Genomic DNA, 24,669 nt, shown 5'->3' with positions numbered 1-24,669 from the left:
GCACTCAGCAGCTGCAGGCTGGGGGCGGGGCGGGGAGCAGGACTGTGACATTGCCTGATCCTGGAGGCCTTGAGTGAGTAAGTGAAGGAAGGAAGGGGTAATAAACTAATGATGGAGAGAGGAAGGGAGTGAATTTGTCTTCTCCACCGATCTTGAGGGCCTGCTCTGGGCTGGGCACTGTGGACGCTACGTGGATGGGGGGACGCAGCCCTGCCGTTGCAAAGCTGCGAGCTTGAATGACAGCAGCCAGGCTGGGGAACCGGGAGGACCCTTCACCTGCAGAATCACTCAGGCAGAGTGAGCCATCATCAGTGTGTCTGGGAGAGCAAGAGTGTGCAAGAGAGGGGTGTGTGTGCCCATGTGCATGAGCACCCACACAGTCCAGTGTCTGCCAACACACGTGTCCCGTGAGCACAGGCACAGCCTCCTTCTCCCCTCTCCCAAGCCAGCACCTGCCCCTGTCCTGCCCTACGCCAAAGCTGCTCCTTCCAATCGCAGGACGAAGCCCTCCTCAGTCTGGACCTTGGACCCCAGGGGTAAAGACCTCTCAGCAGAGAGACCCCCACCGTGGCCCTCAGCATCGACTTCTCCGCCAGGACCCCAGAGCTGTGGGGAACACACGTGACCCCAAAGCTACCTCCCCGGTGCCCGTGTGCGTGGGGTGTGCCCAGGCAGGTGCCCTGCATTCCAGGCACCGGCAGGGCCCCAGGGAGGTCCAGACAGATGTGCGAATGACACCTTGGCCACTGAATCCCACTCAGGCCAGGTGCGGGGCTAAGTGCTTTGGAGACACACTGCCCAGCTGGGAGACCTTGGGCGTGTCCACCTTTCTGAGCCTCAATTTCTAATCTGAAAAGCGAGGTGATAATACCCACTTCCAGTCTTGCCGCGAGGGTAGCTCAGTGTGTCGTGATCCCCGTGCCTCGTGATTCTGTCCCACAGGCCTGTCTTCCAGCTGTTCTGTCTGCTCCTCAACAGCATCCACTGGCTCGCGTATCCCTGTCTCTCCCACGACACTTCATCACACAGGCCTTAAATAAATACTGGCTAGAAGAATTGCTGAGCCAAGTTGTTTATTCCTCATAAATAATCATGATGTGACTTATGTAAGAACAATAACCAGCAGTTTCGAGCTTTTATTGTGTCTTAGGCGTTGTGGGGAGCACCTCACATTCCTTCACTCAGCCATTGTTCACTGAACACCTGTAGACGCCAGGCTCTGTGCCAACAGGAGGATGCAACATCCCTGCCCTCAGGGCTCGGACCTTCTAGGGGGGCAGGAGGACCGACAATAGGCAATTTAACACATAAATGAGATCATTTCAAGTGATCATTGACAAGTGAACAAAATAAGACAGAGTTATGGATTAGAGACAGGCTGCAGGGCCTGGGGTGGGGCACAAGGCCTTCCGAGTGGGCAGGGAGGGCTTCTCAGAGAAGGTGATATTTCACCTGAGACCTGGAGGAAGAAGAGAAGCCTGGAAAGATGTGGGGAAAGTTCCAGGCAGGTGGAACAGCAAGGGCAAAGGCCCTGCGGCAGGAAGAATTTGGCTTGTTCAAGGACTAGCAAAAAGGGAAAGTGGCTGGAGCAGAGGGAGCAAGGTGCGAGTGGGGGGAGGTGACTCAGCCAGGCTGGCAGGGATCGGCTCTGTGACTGTCATTCCAACTTCATAGACTGGAGAACTGGTGCTCACAGACGGTGAGGAACTAGCCCAACATCACTCCACTGGCCAGAGGCAAGGCAGGGGTTCAAGCCCAGGTCTGTCCTGGCTCCAGAAGCAGGCAGTTTTTCCTTTACTCTGGCCTGCCACAGAGACACACAGCCATGCAATACACACCAATATATGCACATTGGCACACACGCACACACACACCCTCTCTGCACGCTGACCCACAATGAGCGGGTGTGGGCTGGACTGTCACTAAATGCTAGACCAGCTGAGATGGTTTAAGACTCTAACCTTTTCCCTGGTGTCTTGTGGAGCCAACTAGGGGGGACGGATGTCACTTTAGCCCAGCCTTCCCGAAACTCTGGGCCAAGGAAAGGCTAAATGGCAAGAAGAAGGAAATGGGGGCGGGAACCCTGGGGTGGCCTGTCGGGGTGCAGAGATGCAGGGAGATGATAGAGACGTGACAGCCCACACATCTGGAAGTGACACATCTGGATGTGACAGCACATCTAGGAAGAGAGGAAGAGCCAAGAAGACAGGACACGGAGGGAGTCGAGATGGTTCTCAAAAGCACAGCCCCTGCCGGGCCAACTGGCTGCTGGCCTCCTCACACCTCCGCTGGGTCACCTCCCAAGATGGGATGCTCACATGGAGGCAGCCTGTGCCGTGCGGACCTTGAGAAGCGCCTCTGCCTCAGCTGCTTTGTGGCTGTACAATGTGAAAAGATTCATCTGGCGGAACGAAAGACACCTATGAAAGCTGCAGGAAGACACGCTCATCCTTCTGGATCCAATTGGCAGAGATCAAAACTTCAACACCACCCCGTGCTGTGGAGGTTGTGGGAAACAGGCGCTCACCAGTCCTGCCAGCAGGAGTGGATGGCAGCATCTCGATGGAGGACCATCCAGAAATTTCCATTAAAAGTGCAAATGCACAAACTTTCAACTAGCAATTCGGCTTCTAGGAAATTATCTTGGAGTTTCTCTCCGCTCCCTCATGTCCAAAGACTGTAGCATTGTTTGTTACAGCAAAAGACTGGAAATAATGAAATGTTCATTGACAAGGGATGGTTTCCATAAACCAGTACATCCCTACGATGGAATACTGCAAAAAAAAAAAAAAAAAAAAATCAGGAAGATCTTTCTGAGCTGGTTGGAATAATCCCCAAGACAAATTGTTGAATAAGGAAGAAAGAAAGCAATGTGAAGGACTGTGTGTTTGCTCCCATCTGTGTGAAAATGGGAAAACAAATAGTCATAATTTAGGTCTCAAAGGAAACACAAGAAAATTGGTTGCCATATTCCCACACACTCCCTGCCCCCAGCTAAATTCTGCCCCCTGGACAGAACAGCCTGGAATGGAAAAGACCTGTCTGCCTCGCGTGGGAGTTGGTCCCTGCGGGAGCTCCGGACAGCCTTCTTGGCTTATGGATGAGGATGAGGAACGGATGGTTGCTCTATGGGCAGACGCGTGGTGAATGGTGGTGGGACGGGTAGATGGTGATGATAGTAGACTCATGGACGGATGGAAGATGGATGGATCTTTAAGACGACAGCCTTCCCGTGATCCACAGCCCTCCCTACAGCTACCACCCATTTTTTGTGCTCCCCTTTGCAGCAAAGGTCTTTGAAAAAATTGTCTATACTCACTGTCTCTAATTCCTCTTTGTTAAATCCATTCCAATGATACCTGCCCACCCAACTCGATCCCCACTGAAACTGCTCTTGTCAAGGTCACCAAGTTGCTAAATACAATGCTTAATTCTCAGTCTTCATCTTCTTGACTGATCAACAGCTTTTGACACAGTTGACTACACTCTGCTCCCTGATATACCTTCTCACGTCACTTGGCGTCCAGGGTCACGCCTTCACTTTTCCTCGCCCATCCCATTGAAATGGTCCAACACTCGGTTCCTGGTGCTCTCCTCCAGCCTCATGCCCACGACTCCGGATCTGTATCTTCAGCCCAGGCCTCTCCCCTGAACTCGAGAACATACATCCAACTGCCTACCTGCTCCTCCATGAAGTCTGAAAGACAATTCAAACCCGCCACAACCGAAGCTGGACCTCTGGGCTGCCTCAAGACAGCTCGCCCAGCATCCTTGACACCATCCTTGACACCTCCCCTTCCCTCACAGTCCACATCTGCAACATCAGCAATCCTATGGGTTCTGCCTTCAAAATACCCAGAATCCAATCAGATCCCCCCACCTGCACAGCTATTGCCCTGCTCTGAGCCACTGGCATTTCTCAACAGAATTATTGCAACATCTGCTCTCTTCTCCCCAGATTCCTTTCAAAGGCCTATGAAGTTCCAGAAGGTCTGAATCCCCATTACCTCTCTGACCTCATCTCTGCTCCCCGCTCTCACTTGCTCCACTCCAGCCACACGACCTCCTATGTTGGTATACCAGTCAAGCATCCCCTTGGCCTTGCATAAGCCAGTCCCTCTGCCTGAACAGTTTGCCTTCCAGAGAGTCTCATGGCATCCACTGGATACCCCTACCCACAGCCTGCCCCCACCTCCCCTTGTTGTCTTTACCAGCTCTTCTATGTTTCCAGTCTTTTCCTCCAGCACCCTCTAACATACCCTATAATTTAAGCACTTATTATGCTAATTATTTCTTGCATATTTTCTTTCTGCTGGGATGTAAGCACCGTTTTTGTCTGTTATTTTCATTGCAGTATCCCCAGCCTTTAGAATAGTGCCTGGCAAGTAGGAAGTAGTCAATAAATACTTATTGAATGAGTGTATAAATGCTTTGCTGTTGGAAAGATGTATAGGTGGGTGGGTGGGTGGGTGGATGGATGGTTGGATAGATGGACGAATGATGGTTGAATGGAGGGTAGACGGAAGAACGGAGAGAAGGTAGGAGAAAGTTGAATGGATAGATGGTGAGGAATGGACTACAGGTGAATGGTAAATGGATGGACAAGGGGTGAATAAATAGGTGGGGAGATTTAATCCATTCAGCTACTATTTAGTGAGCATTTGTCTTGTGCCCAGCACTATTCCAGGTGCTGGAGACACACTGGGAGCCAAACTGGCAGGTGCTTACAGTGTAGGGAGGGAGACACACACTAAATAATTAAAAAAAAAATACATTCATAATTCTAAATTATAGTATGTGCTATAAAGGAAAAGAATAGGCTGCTCTGAGAGAGAATAATACGACTGAGTGATGGGAATGGGCCATGAGTGGGCTGATGGAGGTGGGTAGGACTCGGGCTGGGCCACTGTGCCTTAACGGTCTGGCCCAGCCGCTTGCAGCATCCATGTCCAGACCCGGGGCCTCTCCACCCCAACCCTCAGCTCTGACCTCAGCAACCCTGTCCTGCTCTCCCTGCACTGACTCAGCACCTGCCCCAGCCCAGCCCCAAGGGACCTGCTGGCTCTACCTCCCTCCCCGCATCCTGCTGAGTCACAGTCTTATGCTAGTCAGGAGGCAGATCCATGGGGTCACCCGGTCAACCCAGCCCCTGGGTCATCCTCGACCTGGGAGGAGCTAAGAGGACCAGAAGGGAGGCCATCTGGTGCCAAGCTCTTGATGCCTGTGCCTGAGCACCGCTCTCTTGGTTCTCGAGAGAGTGCCTCTGACCAGGCCTGGGGCTAGAGCTGGCTTTATCTGGGGCCTGGGGTGAGGGGTAATAGATTAGAGCTAAGTCTGTCTGCAGGGCTATAACTCAGTCAGGAGCAGGAGCTGGAATTCAAGTCAGGGGTCAGGACAGGAAAAGTTGGGTGCCAGTCTGTGACCGAGTCAGCACTCAGTTTGGGGCCAGGGTCGGGATTGAGCCCTGGCTAGGGGTACTGATCAGGGCTCAGACTATGTCCAAGGCTTCAGGTCAGAGTTCAGTCAGAGTCCAAAGTCAGGGAATAGGGCTCAGTCAAGGATCAGGACTCAGTCAGGGTCAGGGAGGGACTAAGTGGGTGGCTGGGCTCTGGACTCCTTAAGGAGCACCTTCCAGCCTGAAGTCCCACCGTCCAGGCAGAGGAGCAGCACCCGCCCCAAACCCTCCCCTCCATCCTCTCACCCTCCCCAAGTCATTCTCGCAGGGCCAGGCCTGGCTGAGTGTCCCCCACAAGGCCTAAGGTTCTCACTCTGGCACCCCAGGGGGCCGGGGGGTGGTGGGGGTAAGGGCCAGGGCAAGGCTCTGTGCTTGACCCAGGAGGGCCCCTTGCGCAAGGCTTTCTGATGCAACTGGCTGCTAGCTGAACACCTCGGCACCTCCCCACCCTGCACCCTGCAAGCTGTTCTCAGAAAGGGAAGGGCTGGACAGTGCCCTGGATTGAACACACATAATCCCCTTCCTTCCCTGGCCCTGGTGGCTTCAGGGCCTCAGGGAGCGGGCAGGAAGGAAGGCAGGCAGGGCCGGGATCAGATGACTCAGCAGCTCAGCTGCAACTTCTGTCGGAGGGGGCGGATCTGGGGCTCCCTCCGCCTCCCAGCTGGAAGGTAAGGGACGGAGTCAGGATCCCGGGAAGTTCTGGGAGCCCCATCCAACACATACAAAGCAGCAATTATGTGGTTGAGCCCAGAGAGGTACTCGAGAGCCCAAGGTGACCCGACTGTCAGAGGCAAGGTCACAACCGAAACCCAGCAGTCCTCCTGCCAGCTCTAGCTCCTTCCACCTCAGGTTGGGGCGAGGACCCCTCCCCCTTGAGGAGGGCGTAGGACTTCCCCAGAACTTTCACCCAAAATGGGCTTTGGAACCACACAGACCTGGGTTCAAACCCCAGACTTGCTGTGTGACCCTGCGTGGGCTACTTCTGCCGTCTGACACGTGGTTTTCTCACCTGTGAAAAGAGCGTAAATTCATCCTCAGCCCACAGGGTTGTGGTCAGGATTACATGAGAAAGAAGATGGACAGCCCAGGTTGCCACATGGGGCACGCTCAGAAGATGTGTCCCCACCTCTCCCTTCACCCTTAGCTCTCAAGAGGTGAGTGTTGGGGGGTAGGGAACAGGGGAGGTAGGGGTCGGGGTAGAGGCGGCAGCCTGGGCTCCGTGGATGTACTGGCCACTTGTCACCGAGTGCTTACTATTGCCAGGAACTCTTGTAAGCGCCTTACCTCTATTAACTCATTTAACGCTCCATTTAATCCAATAACAGTTCCCAATAACAACAAGCAGTTTGATAACCCCATCAGGAGGATACCACTATCAATTCTATTTCATAGATAAGGGCCCTGGCTCTCGGGGCAGCTAAGTGACTTGCCCAGTGTCATACAATTAGGACAGGCCAAGGAGGTCCTAAGACAGTGGACAAAGACCACCTGGACTTCGAGCCAGTTAGACAGGCTCCTAATCCTACTGCCCGCCTCACTCCTTAACCAGTGATGTCACCTCTCTGAGCCCCAGTTTCCTCATCTGTCTCCAGGGATGAGAACAGCAACTTCGTGGGAGGGGTGAGGATGGAGCGGGATGATGTGAGGAAGCACCCACACAGGGCCACGCTGGATCCACGGGCCCGAGAATCACATTCTTCGTGAAGAAAACCCAGGCCCGCAGGGCCGACCTGGTTCACCCAGCAGGGCCGTGGCTGCCCCTGGGCCACCTCTGGGCAGATGCTGTGCCCAGGCACAGGGCTTCCTGCCTTTCCTGCATGAGCCAGATTCAGATGCTGAGGGAGTTCTGCAAAGCCCCTGGGAATCGTTGGTGAACGGGGGGTGCCCGGTGTCCTGATGAGGGCTCCCCAAGAGGAGCCTAGGCCTGCAACTCCTGAATCACCCACTGCCTTTCCCAAATTGCTTGGCCCAAATCCATTTACGCATCTGTATTATTAGTTTCTCAGTGTTTTTCTCTCAATCAGCTCATTTTAAAAAACTTAGGTAAATAAAATTAAAATGGAAAATTTAGATACTGACCTCAAATGGGAAACCACTATCATTTCCCATAAGGAGGAAGTCACCATAAAATGAAATACAAGGAAAGCCAAATAAGATTCTTTGAACCTAGTAAAATCCTGTTTCTTGCTGAAGGCTCTGAGTTGCTCTTTATTCCTGAACAAGTGAGCCGTTAAAGGTGGAGAGGCTGTAAAACGACACTTCCTCCCCTCGGGACTGGAGGAGCAGGAAGAAAATCAGAAGGAGATACGGGTGTCACCGTATGATTCAAAGTTTAATAGAGCCTTGAGATGCTCCGACCCCCTGGCATCCTCCCTCTGCTGGACATGTCATCTCAGAAAACACTGACTCGTCCAACTCTCTCTTCCTACTGTACAGATAAGAAACTAAGGCCCCAGGAGGGGAAGTGACTTGCCCACCATCTCACAGCGTCAGTGGATTCAGCCAGACCTGGATCTAACCAGAACTCTTTCCAAGGTGTCGTTCTACCTTCGTGGGGAGAATTTACGAAGTCGAAGGTTCTAAGGACACCAGTGGTGGAATTTCAGGCGTTAGGCAGGCACCGACGAGGGGCTGGAAAGGAAGGAGGCAGGCGTGGCCGCTCACATGGCCGTCCACGGACTCCCACCGCCTCTCCTCCCGTGGAGCTCAGCCCTCCGAGTTCCTCCTCTCAGTGCTGAGGGTCAGCAGAGCTACAGCAAATAGAAACACAGCCTGCTGGGCTCAGGCAGCCTGGTAGAGGGGCTTTCTCAGCCTGGACAGAAGGGAATTCATGAAAGCCAGACTCTCGACCCAGGAAAGTGCACATTTTTGCATTTAGTTTGGAGGAGTTGGTCACCATTTATTTTCTCTCCCTTTAACAAGTGCTTATGTATGCCAGGCTCTTCCCAAATATTAAGTCATTTAATCCTCATGACAAACCAACGAAGGGGGGTGCTATTATCATTCCCATTTTACAGATGAGGAAACTGAGGCACGGAGAGTTTAAGTAAGTTACCCAAAATCTTGCTACTCAGAAGTGGTAAGATTTGAATCCACGAAATGTGGTTTAACTGTAACAAGAGGCTGCCTCCATGCATTTAATCCTTAGGACTACAACGCAAAGAGGGTATAATCAATCCCATCCTATAGATGTGGAAACTGAGGCTCAAGGCTCTGTGGCACTTATGTTGTAGACCCCTCAGACTCTCCGCTTCCTTGCTCTGCTCCCTAGACCGTGTGCCAGGAATTCTCACTCTAGGGCTGTGCTACTCGATATGGTAGCCATTTGCTACCTGTGGCTCCTGAGCATTTAAAATGCAGCTGGTTGTGACTGAGGAACTGAACTTTCCATTTTATTGAATTTTAATTGTAAAACAGGTAGCATATTTTTTCCATTAAACCCAACGGAATTGTTTTGGTAAGACAAGAGTTCACTTTAACCACTGACAATTTAGCTTCCACGCTGATTTTGTCCAAATCAAGTGTAAAACACACGTGAGATTTTGAAGACATTAGTATGAAAAAAAATTTAGATTATCTCGTTTATAATTTTTTATCTGTTGAAATGATAATATACTAGATACATCGGACTAAATAGAATATATTGTTAAAATTAACTTCACCTGTTCCTTTTTGTTTTTTAAAGATTGCCCCTGAGCTAACATCTATTGCCAGTCTCTTCTGTTTTTCTTCTTCTCAAAGTGCCCTGCCTCCCCCTGCTACATAGTTGTAAATTCTAGTTGTAGGTCCTTCTGGTTGTGCTGTGTGAGACACCGCCTCAGCATGGTCTGACATTCGGTGCCGTGTCGGCGCCCGGGATCCGAACGGGTGAAACCCTGGGCCTCTGAAGGGGAGCACATGGACTTAACCACTCGGCCACGGGGCTGGGCTGGCCCCCTCACCTATTTCTTTTTATTCTCTTTTAATGCATGACTGGAAAATTTAAACCACATATGCGGCTTACCTTATGTTCTATTGGAAAGTGTTGGTCTAGAGAATTGGGATTTGACACCCCTATTTGTAACAAGGCTCCCAAACCTGGAGTCTAAGCCTAGGATGCGGTTCCAGTGATGATCCCCACAAGTCTAGGGGGAGGCCACCAGCTTGCAAAAATTGTGAACTGTCCCTGAACAACGTGAGCACTAGAGGTAGCTGCCCCAGGTTTGAATCTCAAATCTGCCTCTTACAACAAGCTGGGTAAGCCCCTCCTCTTGACTTATCTGTAGAATGAAGGTGACAGTGCCCATCTCATGGTTCCTTAAGTGCCTCAGGGCCTTTGCACTTCCTTTTTCTCTGTCTCCCCTCATATCTTTGCACTCCTTCTCTTCCTTAGGATCTTGGTTTAAACATCCCCTTTCCCATTTATTCAAGAAAATACATGACACTTAGGGGCTGGCCCGGTGGCGCAGTGGTTAAGTTCGCATGTTCTGCTTCTCAGCGGCCCCGGGTTCGCTGGTTCAGATCCCGGGTGTGGACATGGCACTGCTTGGCACACCATGCTGTGGTAGGCGTCCCATGTATAAAAGTAGAGGAAGATGGGCACGATGTTAGCTCAGGGCCAGGCTTCCTCAGCAAAAAAGAGGAGGACTGGCAGTAGTTAGTTCCGGGCTAATCTTCCTCAAAAAAAAAAAATAAAGGAAAAGGAAATACATGATGCTTACAATCTATTTTAAATTATCTCGGTTATTGATTTTATTTTCTTGATAACGATGTGTCTACCCACTGATTTATAAGACCCCCAAGGGCAGGGATGGGTCTGACTTGTCACTGCGGAGTCCCCAGCATTTAGAGCAGGGCCTGGCACAGCATGAAACAAAGTTAGGAACGTGGGAGCAAACCCAGGCAGTGCTGGCTTCACAGAGGTGCACAGAAGACAACCCTACGGCTGGGCTGCGCGGCCTCCCGGTGTGGAAGGTGAGTTCATTCATCCCTCCTGGCAGGAGGGTCACAGGGTTAGATGAGATCCCAGAAGCCCCTGGGGTGCCCTGAGGGCTCTGAGATGCAGGCGAGCTGGTCTCTGGCGCCCTGGAGCCAGGGGAACAAAACTCCACCCGCCTCCCTCCAACCTCTGCCTGGAGGAGTTATTTTTTGACAGCGGCGAATTCAGACATCAAGATCTAAAAGGAATTTCCAAGAAAGGTGCTGGACCCCTGGGGCTGCACAGGGATGTTCCACCAGACAGCAAGTGGCACCAGGGCCTCCGAGGCCTGGGCTGTGAGTCCTGTGACAGGCACCTTCCCCTCTCTGAGCCTCCCTTGTCTCCGCTCTATTTACTGAGCACCTATGATGCGCTACACAGTTTTAAGCGTTTCACATGTATTGACATTTAATCCAAGCAACAACGTATGAAGTGAGGACTATCATAAGCCCATTTTGCGGAGGAGGAAACTGAGACAGGGTTTTAAGTAGCTTTCCCGAGGTAGCTAATGGGTCAGGGCAGAGGTGGGGTGCACTCTCAGGCAGGCTGGTTGCAGGATGCTTGCTCTTCACCACCAGGCTGCACGGCCTCTGTCAAATGAGTGCTGTGAAGCCCACGGGACCTCCGGCCTCCCCAGGGCGCAGCGCTGGTTCTTTTGAGCCCACAGCCGGCTCCTAAGCCTGTGTTCTTTGCAAAACCCCAGGGCTGCTTTCGCATAGCGGTGCCCCTGAGTAGAATGGGGGGAGATGGAGCTTCCTGCCCGCCCTGCGTTCTTCTAAAGGTTTAATAAAGCCACGGTGGGTGGGAAAGTGCTTGACAAACGGGGAAGCACCTGCGAAACTGTCCCGGTTTGCTCTCTCCCCTCAGCACCCTCCTGAGGAGGATGTTCTTCCCATTTCACAGATGGGGAAACTGAGGCTCAGGAAAGCAAAATGCTTTTTCCGAAGTGATAGCTGGCGTCTGCGCTCAAACTTCGGGCGCGGGGCGGGAGGGGCGGGGGTGGAGACCAGACACCCCTAGAGGGCGCGAGAGGCGAGGGGTGGCGGGCTGCGCGCGGAGCGAGCGAGCGGGCGGGGCCTGGCCGGGGCGCGCTCGGCGGTGACCCCGAGGGGCGGGGCGCGGCGGCTGGTGCAATCTCGGGCCCGAGGGCGTCAGGAGGCGGCTGATTAGCTCAGGTTTACATCACCCGGGCCGGGGCCGGAGCCGGGCGCCCGGCGTCCCCGCGACACTCGCAGCGGAAGCGCCGGCGGCTCCGCACGCGTCCGGCTGCCGCGCAGGGGCTGAGCTCCACCGGATCCCGAGCTCCGGCGCGACGGACCGGCCCCCGGCCGCCTGGGGGGACCCCGGCGACTCCGAGCTTGGGCGGCGGCAGGACCCCCGCGCACGCGGGAGCGAGGTACCCGGCGGGGGACCGGAGAGAGGACGGAGAGCGGGCGCAGGGGAGCCGGGAGCCGCGGGGCGGCTGCGGGTTGGTGCGTGGGAGACACACACACACACACCTTTTAACAAATCCCGCCGTCCGAGGGCCGACCTCGGCTGAGTGTTCCCATTGGGTCTCAGGTGACACGGCCCTGCAGGGCTTGGAGTCGCCCGAGGGTGGCCGACTCGGGCTGGGGCGAGAGTGCGCCCCCTCGGAGAGTGGCATTTGTGTCCCCGGGGCAGAGGGGGCCGGAGACTGAAGTGTCCGGGTGTCGCCCCGATACGGGTGTGCGATTGTCTGTTTTGTGTGAGTGTGAGGAGGAGGAGTTGTGTGGTTTGGTGCGGGAGGTCTGTGTGCGGGGGGCCTGGTTGGGAGCACTGGGCGACTGCGTGTAGGATCTGTGTCACTGTGGGGGGTGTGTTTGTAGGGATCTGCGGGGGTCCGCGTGAGCCTGTGGGGTCCGAGTGGGGATGGGTTTCGGGGGTCTGTGTCTCCGTGGACCAAGCGAGCTGTGGGAAGGGCTGGACACCTGGTGGCAGGTGTTGGCTGTGCGGGGACACGGTCGGGGCAGGGCTGGGGTGCCCGGGGTGGGGGCTGGGACGGGTGCACGGCAAGTGCGAGCCAGGATGCAGCGCGCCGGATGCGCGACGCCGGCGCGGTGCAGCTCCGGCTTTGCGCGTTGGACGGGGCGCGCGTGCATTCTGTTCCTGCTGACAGTGTGTACCGTACCTGCAGACTCCGGTGCAGGGGGCGAGGGCCCAGGTCCGCCCCTTCTCCCAGCCTGGGGCCCAGCCTCCTGCCCTTTGCCTCACCCCCTCCCAGGCCCCCCTCCCAGCACCCCTCGGTTTCCGCTGAACCTTCTTTCCATGACACGACACCGCTGCTTCAGCTCGCACCAGAGGAGCCAGGCTGCCGGGGGCGGGGCGAGGCCGCCAACTGCCTTCCGCGGGGTGGGGGTGGGGGGGCGTGTCAGACTGTGCGTGTGGCCTCGTTGGTATCAGTCGTGCAGTCGTGAGTGTGATGGAGGGCTGTGTGGTGTGTGCCTGTGCGCTTGCCCTGGAGGGTGAAGTGTATGTCGCTTAATGTGTGTGTCCCTCTCTGCCCTGGATGCTTGGACAAAGTGAGTTTTTGGGGGGCGTGTGTACACCTGTCTGCCCTGGGTTGTGTGTGTGTTTGGTATGACTCGCTCTCATTCCGTGCTGGGGGGTGTCAGGGAGCAGCAAGAGGTAGATGTTAGGGGCCACCTCCAGCCTGCAGCAGAGATTCCAGTCCTGCAGTGTGGCCTTGCTGATCTCCAGACTCAGTTACCCCATCTGTCCAATGGAGCTTATCCCAGACCAAGCAGGCTCTGCGGCATGGATGGGGCCAAGCAGCCTGAGTGCTGATGTGGGTCCCCCCACCCCCAGAGCCTCTCCAGGGAGTCCCGTGCTTCTCAGGGCACAGAGCAGCCACACAGCCAGGGATCATCCTGTGTGACTCTCAGAACAGCCCTGGAGGTGAGGGGCGTCATCCTAGCCTCGACCCTGGGGTGATTTCTGAGCCTCTCAAGGGTAGCACTTAAGCGTCTTCAGCCATGAATGACAATAATAACAGTAACAGACCGCGGTAGTGACCATTTGCTGACGCCTGCCCTGCACCAGGGCCACTCGAATTTATTAGTGTTTTCATTTCATCATCACCAAAATCCTATGGGCTTTGCATCCTGTTCCCACTTTACAGATGAGGGAACTGAGGCTCAGGAAGGTTGAAGAATTTGCCCAGGGCTCCCCAGCCAGGATGGTTCTAGCCAGGATCAGAACCCAGGAGTATCTGACTACAGCTACGCCCACTGCATTCTTACCATCAAGGCACATGGGCTTGCACTCGGGTGGGGGCTCCCTCCTCCCAGGGCAGCCGGGGCAGCTGGGAGCAGCGTGACTGGAGAGGCGGTCCTTGGTGTGCGAAGCGACTCTGAGTGTGTTTCCCTGTTGATCCTGCCTGGGACTGTGGGAAGGACTCTACCTGGGTGGAAGTCCATCTCCCTCGAACCCCGACACCCGAGCTCCTTGTCCCCCATCTGGAGCCTGAATGGGCAGATGGGTGCTGGAGAGAATTTTTCTACGCTGACTGCCGCTGCCCTCTCCTCCACCCGCCACACACGCAGTGATACAGCTGCACCGGGGGTCCCTCCTCCACAGTTGAGTGAAGGAATTTGGGGGCCAGTGACCGACCCCCTGCTCCCCGGGAGAAACTGAGGCGCCTGTGGGACTGACTTCACCGTGGACTCTGATTCGGGTAGCTCCTGGGCCATCGGGCAATAGTAGATAAAGAAGACATACACTCTGTCTGTTTTGAAATACTCAAACAATAAATGAAGGCAGAATCCTCATTTTAAAATACTGAAATTGAAAATTCCCTTGCCTCCCTACGAGATCCCTTCCTGCCCTCGCAGCCTTCAGGAGGCCAGGAGCTCCTGTGGCCAGTGTCGTCTGGATCCTTCCAGACCTTTTCCTGTGCATTTGCACACCTACATATACACCAATATGGAGATACCTCATTGTATAAGCTGGTGGGGCTTTGTTTTTTGAGGAAGATTGGCTCTGAGCTAACATCCGTGCCCAACTTCCTCTATGTTTTATATGTGAGATGCCGCCACAGCACGGCTTGACAAGCGGTTCATTCATAGGTTTGCACCCGGGATCCAGGCCGGCGAAGCTGGGGCCACCAAGGCAGAACGTGCGAACTTAACTGAACTTGACCGCTGCGCCACCAGACTGGCCCCGATGGTGGGGGTTTTACATAAATGAGGTCATCTTGGGTGTGTTGTTCAGCAGCCTGATTTGTTCCCTTGATAATATATCCATTCCAGAGCGTTCATTCATATGTACATTCAGGGCTTACCTCATTCATTCATCATCCCTCATTACCCTTCCCTTCCTCCGTGCCTCCCTCCCCCTCATAGCTAATAGCTGCCTACACTACAACACTCAACAGACTGAGTGCAAAGTCTCTCTTCCTCCCTCTCACAACCACCAAGCCCATCTCTCCACTGTACCTTTTTTTCTGTTTTCACTTAACGGTTCACTCTGGAGATCTTTCCAACTAGCACATAAAGAGTTTCCTCAATCTTTTGAATGGCTGCAATTGTTTCACGTGTGGATGAAGAATAATTTATTCAACCAGTCCCCTAAGGACGGATGTTAAGTTCTTTCTGTCACATGGGCTGCAGGAATAATTTTGTACTTGCATCATTACATCAGCATGTAGAGAGCATCCTGGCCCTTTTTCAGAGCTGTATAGTATTCCACTGTGTGGCCATACCATGATGTTTAACCAGCTTTCTACTTCTGGACATTTGTGGGTATTTCCTGCCTTTTGCTATTAGATACAAGGTTCTTCTGATGAACAGCCTTTCACGTATTTAATTTTTTGGCAAGCATTTTAGTTGGAGGATAAATTCCCAGAAGTGGGACATGCAGTCAAGGCTATGTGCGTTTGTTAGTTTAATACACACTGCAAATCACCCTCTGTAACGGCTGGGCCAATGTACCCTCCTGCCAGCAGGGGAAGAGAGGACCACCAAACAGCCTCACTTAGTGCCTTTCTCTCCTTCTTTCTAGATGCAAGCTACCCCTCTGGCTGCTCCTGCGGGTGCCCCCTCCAGGAAGAAGCGGTTGGAGTTGGGCGATGACCTAGACACCGAGGGTCCCACCCGGAAACAAGCTCGAAGTGGGCCCCAGCCCAGGCTGCCCCCCTGTCCACTGGCCCTGAGCCCACCCCCTGCTCCAGTCCGTGCCCCTGTGGGGACCACTGCCTCCCGGCTTGGGCCCTATGTCCTCCTGGAGCCTGAGGAGGATGGCCAGGCCTACCGGGCCCTGCACTGCCCCACAGGAACCGAGTACACCTGCAAGGTACCTGCCCTCGGGGCCACTCTCCCCTAGTGTCACAGGGGGCCTGGGAGGGGTCTTGGCTCCAGAGGATTGCCAGGGGCAATATAATATAATATAATATATGAGATATAATATAAGGGGTCTTATATTAATTTATTCTTGTGTTTATTGGGGAAGCAGCCCGTGAGCCCCCAGCTCTCGGTCAAGTTCTGGGCTGGGCTGAGACCAGAGAGGTAAAGCAGACAGTCCCAGCCCTGGAGTAACTCAGAGCATAGGCCCCACAGTGTGATAACTGTTGCAGGGGTGGAGCTTAGGGGCCCTGAGAGCACAGTGGCTTCTCCTCTGTTGTATTTGGGGGGCGTGGGGCGGGGGGAGTCAGACAAAGCTGAGTAGGAGTTAGCGGGAGAAGCGGGAGAAGCGAGGTCCGGGCAGCGCCCAGAGGAGAGAGCATGGCGCTCAGAGATGGAGAGGCCTTCCCTCTGGCCAGAGTGGAGAGGGCGTGCAGACGGGCAGGAGAGGAGGCTGGCAGCCGCCGGCGTGAGCGCGTTAGGAAGAAGCTCCCACGGGGCTGTGGGGAACCTTGGAAGACATGTGCACAAGGGAAGGGTGAGATGTGGTGGAGTCAGGTGTCCTGGGCCCCCGCAGATCATTGGGCCTACCCTGTGGCCTTTTTATGGATGAGAAGACTGAGGTCAAGAGGGAAGAAGGGCCGTGCAGGAAGCCTGGCTCCCAGGGCAAGGTTCAGGGTTCTTTGTAGAAATCAGGAGATGGGAAGGGTCAAGGTCCCCTGAGCATCCAACCACACAGGACACTGGCAGGTCGCAGCCCAAAAGCACAGAGATGAGAGATGAGAAAGGATGATAGGTGTTAACTGTGCGCCAGGTACTGCGTTGATTGCTTAGTGTGCATAATCTTTTCTAATCATCACACAATCTATGAGGCGGTTACTATTATTGGGCCTGATTTATAGATAGAGGACACTGAGGCTCTGAAAGTTGAGGGTACTTGCCACATCACAGAGCCAGGAGGTGTCAGAGCTGAGATTGGGCCCGGGCGGACTGAGCCCAGAGCCGTGCACCTCTTGCTGGAACAAGGGCAGGGGTGAGAAGATAGGGGAGGCCCAGGTGCGCAAGCACAGCGGCAGGACGGGGGCTGGGTCCCCTTGGATGCACAGAGAGGCAGAAGGACTTAAGCCTCTGACTGGGGGCAGCAGCGGCTGCCTCAGCTCCTGCTGAGGGGGGGCAGGGGGACAGATGTGGGCATATGGTCCAGCCACCAGCCTTACCTGGGCTCTGGGCTGCCTGAGGCAGGTCCCCAGGGCTTGACCCCAAGTGCTCTCAAGAACCCCTGGCCTCTGGGTCCCCTTCCTGCAGCCTCACAGGTTCTTTCCTGTTCCCACTGGGGAGGGAAGTCCACGCTGAGAGGAATGACAAAGCATGCTTTCACGTGGCCCCAGTTACTCCGCAGCATTTCAGGGAGTCTGCTGGGATGTGCTGGTCCCCACACCAGCGTGAACTGCAAGGGTGACCTGCCAATTCCACATCGCCCAGGGTTTTCTGGTCAGTGTGTAGAGAGAGCAACATCGTGTCTTTGTAGATTATCGCCTTATTCATTAATTCCACCAGCCTTCAGAGAGCACCTGCGTGTGCCATGCCCCGCGCCGTGATTCAGAAATAGATAAACTTCTGCTCTCATCAAGCTGACGTTCTAGTGGGGGACACGGACAATAAACAAGTGAAGAAGTAAAACATAGCAGGTGATCATAAAGCGGCTGTGCAGAACGAGCTAGAAGCTGGGAGAGAAGGGAAGGGGTTAGGGGTTCAGGCGATTTTAGCTGGGGAGGTCCGGGGACCTCTCTGAGGAGGTGACGCTGGAGCAGTGACTCGCATGAATTGAGGGAGCCAGCCCTGTGGCTATCCAGGCAGCAGGAAAAGCCAGCGCAAATGCACAGAGGCAGGGATGTGCTTGACCTAACTTTTAAAAAAGTCTCTGTTTTTGAATTATTTCCTCCATGCCACCGCAACTGTTTTTTTTTTTTTAAGACATATGCTGACATTTTTTCCCCCATGGATTAAATGTGTCTATGCTTTGTTTATTTTTGTTTTCTTTGTGGCATAGCCAAGATAACATGCAAAAGGTTTAGAGTCAGACTAACCGAAGTGCGTATACGAGCCCTGCCGCTGTGTGGCTTGCAACAAGTCGCTTTCCTTCTCTGAGCATCTTCTCAGGGCTATGGCGAGGTGTCTGTCTAATGACCATAAAGCCCCTAGCACATTTCTCCAGACACCCCTCTCACCACCGCCCCTCTTCCCACCCGACCCCATTCCAGCCATACTGGTATTTGGCTGGGTTTCTAGAGCAGCTCAAGCTCTTTCTTGCCTCAGGGCCTTTGCACTGCCTGTGCCCCCCACCTGAAGGCTTATCCCATGAGGAGCATCTCTGATTCATTCAGCTCACTTCCTCAGAGTCCCTTCTGGACATACTTTCTGAAATAGGTGCCCCCTTCCAAAATATTCTCTATTCTAGCATCTTTCTAAAGGGTTGGTGTGACTTTCTAAGGCCAGCCCCAGGCTCCATGTGGTCCCCACCTCTGCTCACCGCTGTGTTCCACCCACAGGTGTACCCGGTTTGCGATGCCCTGGCGGTGCTGGAGCCCTACTCACGGCTGCCCCGCCACGGGCACGTGGCCCGGCCCACCGAGGTCTTGGCGGGCACGCGCCACCTCTACGCCTTTTTCCCGCGGCCCCACGGGGACATGCACAGCCTGGTGCGCCGCCGCCGCCGCCTCCCGGAGCCCGAGGCCGCCGCGCTCTTCCGCCAGATGGCGGCCACTGTGGCGCACTGCCACCAGCACGGTCTAGTCCTGAGAGATCTCCAGCTGCGTCGCTTTGTCTTCACCGACCGTGAGAGGTAAGTGTGGCCACAGAGACCTCACCCACAGGCACACCGGAGAGTGGGCCATCATGGGGAAACTGAGGTTCGGGAAGGCGGAGGACCTCATGCAAGTTCTGGGAAAAGGTTGACCCTCTCCTATTGGAGCTCCTTGCTGATGGAGGCTTGCCTATGGGGATGAAGAGCAGGGCTACACTGGGCGACATGGCCTGGATCCCTACAAATAGGAGCCAGGCACTGTTATTGTCCCCATGTGGCAGGGGAGGAAACTGAGGCCCAGGGAGGTCAAGTAATGCCCAAGACCCCACAGCTAAACAAAGAGTAGAGCTGGGATTTGACCCCAGATGTGACTCCAGAGCCAAGTCCTAATGCGCTCTGGGAGGTGGGAGGCCGGGGTGGGCTCACTCCTGCTTCCGGGTGCCCAGTGTCTCTGGACCTCAGCTTCCCCATTGGTAGGGGAGAGGGCTGGATTGTCACAATGTCTCCAGGATTTCAAGGTCACAGACAGCAGCCAAAACAGGCCCTGAAGTTCACCGCATTGGAACTTTTTCTGTGAAACTGAGAATCAGTGATTTTTGGAACCCGGGGACAGACGGAGACCCTGCGTCCTGTCCCCTCCCTAGACTCCTGGGATGTGCACGATGTGTCGGGGACGCCCCTAGCCACCAGGTCCACATGAACACCCAGCAGGAGCATCGATTTCATTTCAGGATTTTTGAGGATGGGGAGGAAGGTGACCCCACTGCACTTTTTAAAACTTTTTATTTTGAAATACTTTCAGACTTTCAGGAAAGTTGCAAAAATAGTCCAAAGAATTCCTGTATCTCTTTCACCCAGTTTCCCCAAATGTTAACATCCCACATCACCATGGTACAACCATCCACGCTCGGCAGTTAACCTTGATCTAGTACTGCTAATTAAACCCCAGACTGATTCAGCGTTCACTAGTCTCCCACCAAGGTCCTTCTTCTGGCCAGGATCCCATCCGGCCCCCGGCATCCGACGTCCTGTCTCCGGTCCCAGACAGTTCCTCTGTCTCCCCTCGTCTTCCTTGACCTCGATACTTTTGAAGAGGGCCAGTTGCTTAGTTTGTAGAATGCCCTCTACTGGGTGTTGACTGACATTTTTCTCACGGTTAGACTGAGGTTGTACATTTTTGGCAACAACACCCCAGAAATGAGAGGCCCTGTTGGTACATCACAGCAGGAGACCCCTGATGTTGACACCTGTTGCTGTGATGTCAACCTGGATGGATGGTGTGGCTGCCAACGTTCTCCACTGTAAGCTTCCTAATTTACCCTTTGTAATTAACAAGTACCTGGGGTAATACCTTGTAATTAACAAGTCCCTCAAGCTACTTTGAAGTTACGCATATAAATCCTCTGGTTATCCTCAGACTTTCGCCCACTGATTTTAGCAGCCATCCATCTTGCCTGGAGCCGTTATTGCTCTCACGTTTGCCTAAGGGTGATTTTCTATCTACTTCTCTTTCCTTCTACATTTTATACCAAAATGAACATGCCTTTAGGAAGAAGTAGAATGTAAAGTTTATAATGATTTTTAAGCTAATCACAACTTCAAATCATTTTGAGCTTAGGGTGAGGACGAAACCCCAGGCCTCCCCGAGGTGAGAGAACGCTTCCTTCTCTTTTCAAGGCAATAGTTTGAGAAACACTGTGGGTAGAAGGACAGTGGGGTCAGACGGACCTGGGTTCAGATCTTGGCTCTACTTGTTACCTACTCTTTGGCCTTGAACAACTGCTTCACCTGCCTGAGCCTTGACTTCTCCATCTGTAAAATGGGCCGAGAATGCTGACACCTGTCCCCAGACACACACGCCTTTGCTGCGATTCACAGGATCGGTCAGTGTTTGGGAAATGCCAGTAGGCACCCAGGAAGTAGGAATAAGATGAATAGCAGTGGGAAGAGGATGTTTCTTATCAAAGTACCCTGGAGGGCTCCAGGGAGTTGTTTATAGCAGAAGCTGCAAATGGGCTACACACCCTTTTTGTTTTGCTCCACATACATGTTCATTTGTTTTTTTTTTTTTTTGAGGAAGATTTGCTCTGAGCTGACTACTGCCAATCCTCCCCTTTTTGCTGAGGAAGACTGGCCCTGAGCTAACATCCATGCCTATCTTCCTCTACTTTATATGTGGGACGCCTGCCACAGCACGGCTTGACAAGTGGTGCCATGTCTGCACCCGGGATCCGAACCAGTGAACCCCGGGCTGCAGAGAAGTGGAACGTGCGCACTTAACTGCTGCGCCACTGGGCCGGTCCCAAGTTCATTTGTTTTTAATTGAAATTGGTTGCCAACATTTCAAACACTGGGACTTTTTCATTAAAATATGATTTCTGGCTTCTCTTGGGAAAAAATGGGACCATGGAGCCAGCTCGGGGACCAGGTGAGGGGCTCACAGGGCTGGCTCTGAGCAGGTGAGAGCCAGGGTTCCCGTCCCGTCCTGCACCCTGTGGCTGTAGCATGGCTACATGGCTGTAGCCTTCCCCCAGGTTGTGGGAGGGTGGGATGACATGTGTCAGGTAGCGGACCTCACTCGGGTCAGGTACACAGTGGACGGACGCTCCACGAAGGCTGACGGGAATGTTGTCAGTGGTGCCTTGTCAGGCAGGGTTTGTGCTGCGATGTTTGGCACAGTCTCCACTTCCTACTTCTCTTGTTTTATTACCTGCCTGCAGTGTAAGTTCTCATCTGCTTTAAGAGAGGCTTCATGCCCTCAGCCCCCTCGGCCCTCTCCTTGAGGGACTGCTGGGAAATGTGTTCCTCCCAGAGGCCAAGTTCAAATTCAGTGCCTCTGTGACCTTGAGAAATCACTTACCCTCTCTGAGCCTGGGCTTCCTCATCTGTAAAACAGGATCAATCGCCCAGCCTCACAGGACTGGCTCATGTTTGCCCAGTGCGAGCAGGCCCTCGGGAAGTGGGTGCCATTCAGAGGTACAGTGTGGGGTGGTGGCAGGGGTGGTCCCCCTGGAGCTGACCCCTCTGTCTCTCTCCCACCACAGGATGAAGCTGGTGCTGGAGAACCTGGAGGACGCCTGTGTGCTGAGCGGGCCAGACGACTCCTTGTGCGACAAGCACGCGTGCCCGGCTTATGTGGGACCGGAGATCCTCAGCTCGCGGCCATCCTACTCGGGCAAGGCGGCAGATGTCTGGAGCCTGGGTGTGGTGCTCTTCACCATGCTGGCCGGCCACTACCCCTTCCAGGACTCAGAGCCCATCCTGCTCTTTGGCAAGATCCGCCGCGGGGTCTTTGTCCTGCCTGCGGGCCTCTCAGCCCCGGCCCGCTGCCTGATCCGCTGCCTCCTTCGACGGGAGCCAGCCGAGCGGCTCACAGCTGCGGGCATCCTGCTGCACCCCTGGCTGCGGGAGAACCCGACGCCCTCGGTCCCATCCGGATCCCACCTCTGGAGGACTGACCAGGTGGTCCCCAGTGGACCGGGGCTGGAGGAGGGAGAAAGGGAAGCGGGTCTGTATGGTTAGTGCTACCCGACGAGACTCTGAGCTGCACACAGTGGCTTGAGTGTGGGGCGTCTGCAAGCTCTCTCCTGCCGCTTTGAACTGAGCCAAACCTTAAGTGCCTTCTAGGAGGGAGAAGGGAGGAGGCATGTGCACACGTGTGTGGTCCCACGCATGTGCACACGCGCTTGTGCATTCAGCAAGTCCTTCTTGGGAGCTCGCTGAGGGCCAGGCCCTGTTTTGGGGGCTGGGAACACAGCTGTGAATACAAGAGACGAAACTCCTGCTCACAGAGCTGACAGCACTTTTCCATGCCCACAGGGCAGTGTCCACCCTGGGCACACTTAGTGCAGGTGTCCACATCCACTCGTGCTGGCGCCCAGGCACCTCTGTCATGGGACGGTCCCTTTTGCAAACAAACCAGCTGCCTTTGTATCTTGCACCTTTCAGAGAAAGGGAAGCATCTCTGTGCCAAAGGCTCCAGGCCTCTCCCCTGCCACTTAGGGCTCCAGAGCCCAGGTCGTGCTGGGAGTGGTGCCCCCAGCAGCTCTGTCCGCTTGGCCAAAGGATTCTCCATCCAGGCCTTAGCCAAGGATTTGAGCTGGGAGATCAAGAGTGTAAACTGAGGCTGTTCCTCACCTAACTCTAGGAATGGTCTGGAATGAGGAGCCAGACCTGTCTACTTCTGTGAGCCCTGACCTGAGCACCAGAGTTGGGCAACAGGATTAGGCAGTGTGCACCCTGGCCTCCCGGAAAGTCCCAAGCCCTGTTCTGGGGATCCTTGGGGTGCAGGAACCCACATCGTTACTACGGGTTTTTGATGCCATGAGTCTATATTTCTACCTTGTGTCTAATAAAGGAGTTGTGAAATACTTTTATTCCTCCTGGACAGTTCTGTCCTCTCCTCCCCATCTCTTAGCAGTTTTCCTGCCTCCGAGATGAGCCCCAGTGAAAGGCAGGAGGCCTGTGTGCCAGCCTCAGCTGAGTGGTCGTGAGAACAGAAGCCCCAGCAGCTCCTCCCACACTCTCGCTGCTCCTTCTGGAAGCAGTGGTGTCTCAGGGTACTTTTTGGCTGCAAGTGACTGAAACTCCAAGTCAAAGTGGCTTGAAAAAGAAAGAAATGTATTGCACACAAAGCAAGAAGTCAGCAGGCGGGGTGGGTTCCAGGGCAGGCCGATTCAGCTCTCAGAGCTGTTAGCAAGGACCCAGGCTCCCTGCGCTCATCCTGTCTCTCTGCTCTGTTGTCCCAGGTGACTGCTGGTGCAATGGCCACAGCAGTCCCCGGTGTCACATTAGAGATATCAAGGACCAGAGGAAGAAGGAGGGTGGCGTTGTGCTGCTCAAGAACTCGGGACTCTGGAGTCAGGCTGCCTGGAATTGGATCCTGGCTCCAGCACTCGCTAGATGTTTGACGTTCAGCAAGTTTCTTAACCACTCCGTGCCTCAGATTCTTCCTCTGTAAAATGAGGGATAATAGTACCTAACTCGTGAGAATTCAATGAGTTATTTTATGTAAAGCACTTAGAATAAATGCCTGGCATCAGAAGCCCTCAGTAAGAGTTAGTTATCGTTCTGGTCCCCATAGCTCTTTCTTGGGATGAGGAAAGCTTTCCTGGAAGCACTCCTAACTTCCTATTGGCCAGAACTGGGTCACGTGCCCTTTCTTGCCCAATCGCCACTGAGGGAAATGCAGTGGCTAATTAATCATGCCCATCCTCCAGCTGTAGGTGGGGGCAGCCTCCCTGAGGCTCATGTCACCTGTGTCAGGAGGGGGGAGTGACACTTGAACAAAATCAGATTCAGAGAGGGAGGAGAGAGTGGGAGAAAGCACGAGGAGGAGAACTGAGATGCTCCGGTCAGCGGCCTGCCAACTGCAGACATGTGAGAGAGGCCATCCCAGATCATCCAGGCACCAGGCGACCCTCCAGCTGACGGCAAACGCAGAGGTCAGTCAGGCTGGCCCAGACCAGAAGAACCGCCCCACTGACCCACAGAAGGATGAGCTCAATAAAATGATTGTTGTTTTAAGGCACTAAGTTTTGGGGTGTTTTGTTATGCAGCAAACGCTAACTGACATAGACAGGAACTAGTCAGCCTCATCGCTATGCACCCAGCATTGCCTGAAACAGGGCCCAGCTGTGTGTAGGGTCACATGGGGCAGCCCCCAACCTTTCTCCTTCCTCCTTCCAGCTTCCAACAGACCTTGTCCCAGCTCCCTCACAAGCTAGGTCCTTCCCGGCACCTGTAGACCAAGGGAAGCAAACTCGTAGAAGATAGGGGCTGCCAAGCAGCATGAACTGTGCCCACCCTGGACCTACATTACACAGAGACTCACTTACTCCTCACAGCAACCCTATGAGGTAGACGCTCTTGTCATCTTACAGACAAGAGCAATGAAGTTCGGGGAGAGGAGAAGACTCGCCCAAGACCACCAACAGAGAAAATGACTCACCTGGTTTTGCCTTGAAGCAGGAACTCTTGACAAGCCACTTGGATGCAGCCACGTGAAAACTGCCACGTAAAAATGCAAAATCCACTCTTGCCCAGCCGTGCAGGTAGCCACACACCTGACTGCAACTGGTGGGGACTTTCCTGTTCT

At 54.2% G+C, this 24,669-nt stretch overlaps 1 protein-coding gene across 7 annotated transcripts; it reads left to right on the top strand.

Annotated features, from left to right (window-relative positions):
* Nucleotides 1-5,943: 5,943 nt before the first annotated feature.
* On the top strand, nucleotides 5,944-24,102 carry TRIB3 (tribbles pseudokinase 3). Of its 7 annotated transcripts, none has more exons than XM_070485707.1 (5): nucleotides 5,944-6,123; nucleotides 6,494-6,609; nucleotides 15,432-15,722; nucleotides 18,319-18,611; nucleotides 21,617-24,102. In XM_070485707.1, exons 3-5 carry the CDS (start codon nucleotides 15,432-15,434, stop codon nucleotides 22,092-22,094), a joined length of 1,062 nt encoding a protein of 353 aa, XP_070341808.1. In that variant the 5' UTR covers nucleotides 5,944-6,123; nucleotides 6,494-6,609; the 3' UTR covers nucleotides 22,095-24,102. The 7 variants fall into 7 exon arrangements, with proteins under 7 accessions (XP_070341808.1, XP_044604362.1, XP_044604360.1 ...); XM_044748427.2 differs by having other exon boundaries at nucleotides 6,475-6,609; XM_044748425.2 differs by lacking the exons at nucleotides 5,944-6,123; nucleotides 6,494-6,609 and adding exons at nucleotides 11,533-11,808; nucleotides 14,498-14,597.
* Nucleotides 24,103-24,669: the final 567 nt, after the last annotated feature.

Source organism: Equus asinus, chromosome 15, assembly GCF_041296235.1.
Source record: "Equus asinus isolate D_3611 breed Donkey chromosome 15, EquAss-T2T_v2, whole genome shotgun sequence".
Classification (NCBI taxonomy): domain Eukaryota; kingdom Metazoa; phylum Chordata; class Mammalia; order Perissodactyla; family Equidae; genus Equus; species Equus asinus.
Note: the sequence above shows the minus strand (reverse complement) of the source record. Positions and strands in the feature narration are given on the sequence as shown.

Bases quoted from the DNA above. Each gene is read 5' to 3' on its own strand.
- TRIB3 (XM_044748424.2), top strand. The intron at 15,723-18,318 runs GTACCTGCCCTC...TTCCACCCACAG, and splicing joins GAACCGAGTACACCTGCAAG to GTGTACCCGGTTTGCGATGC. The intron at 18,612-21,616 runs GTAAGTGTGGCC...CTCCCACCACAG, and splicing joins GTCTTCACCGACCGTGAGAG to GATGAAGCTGGTGCTGGAGA.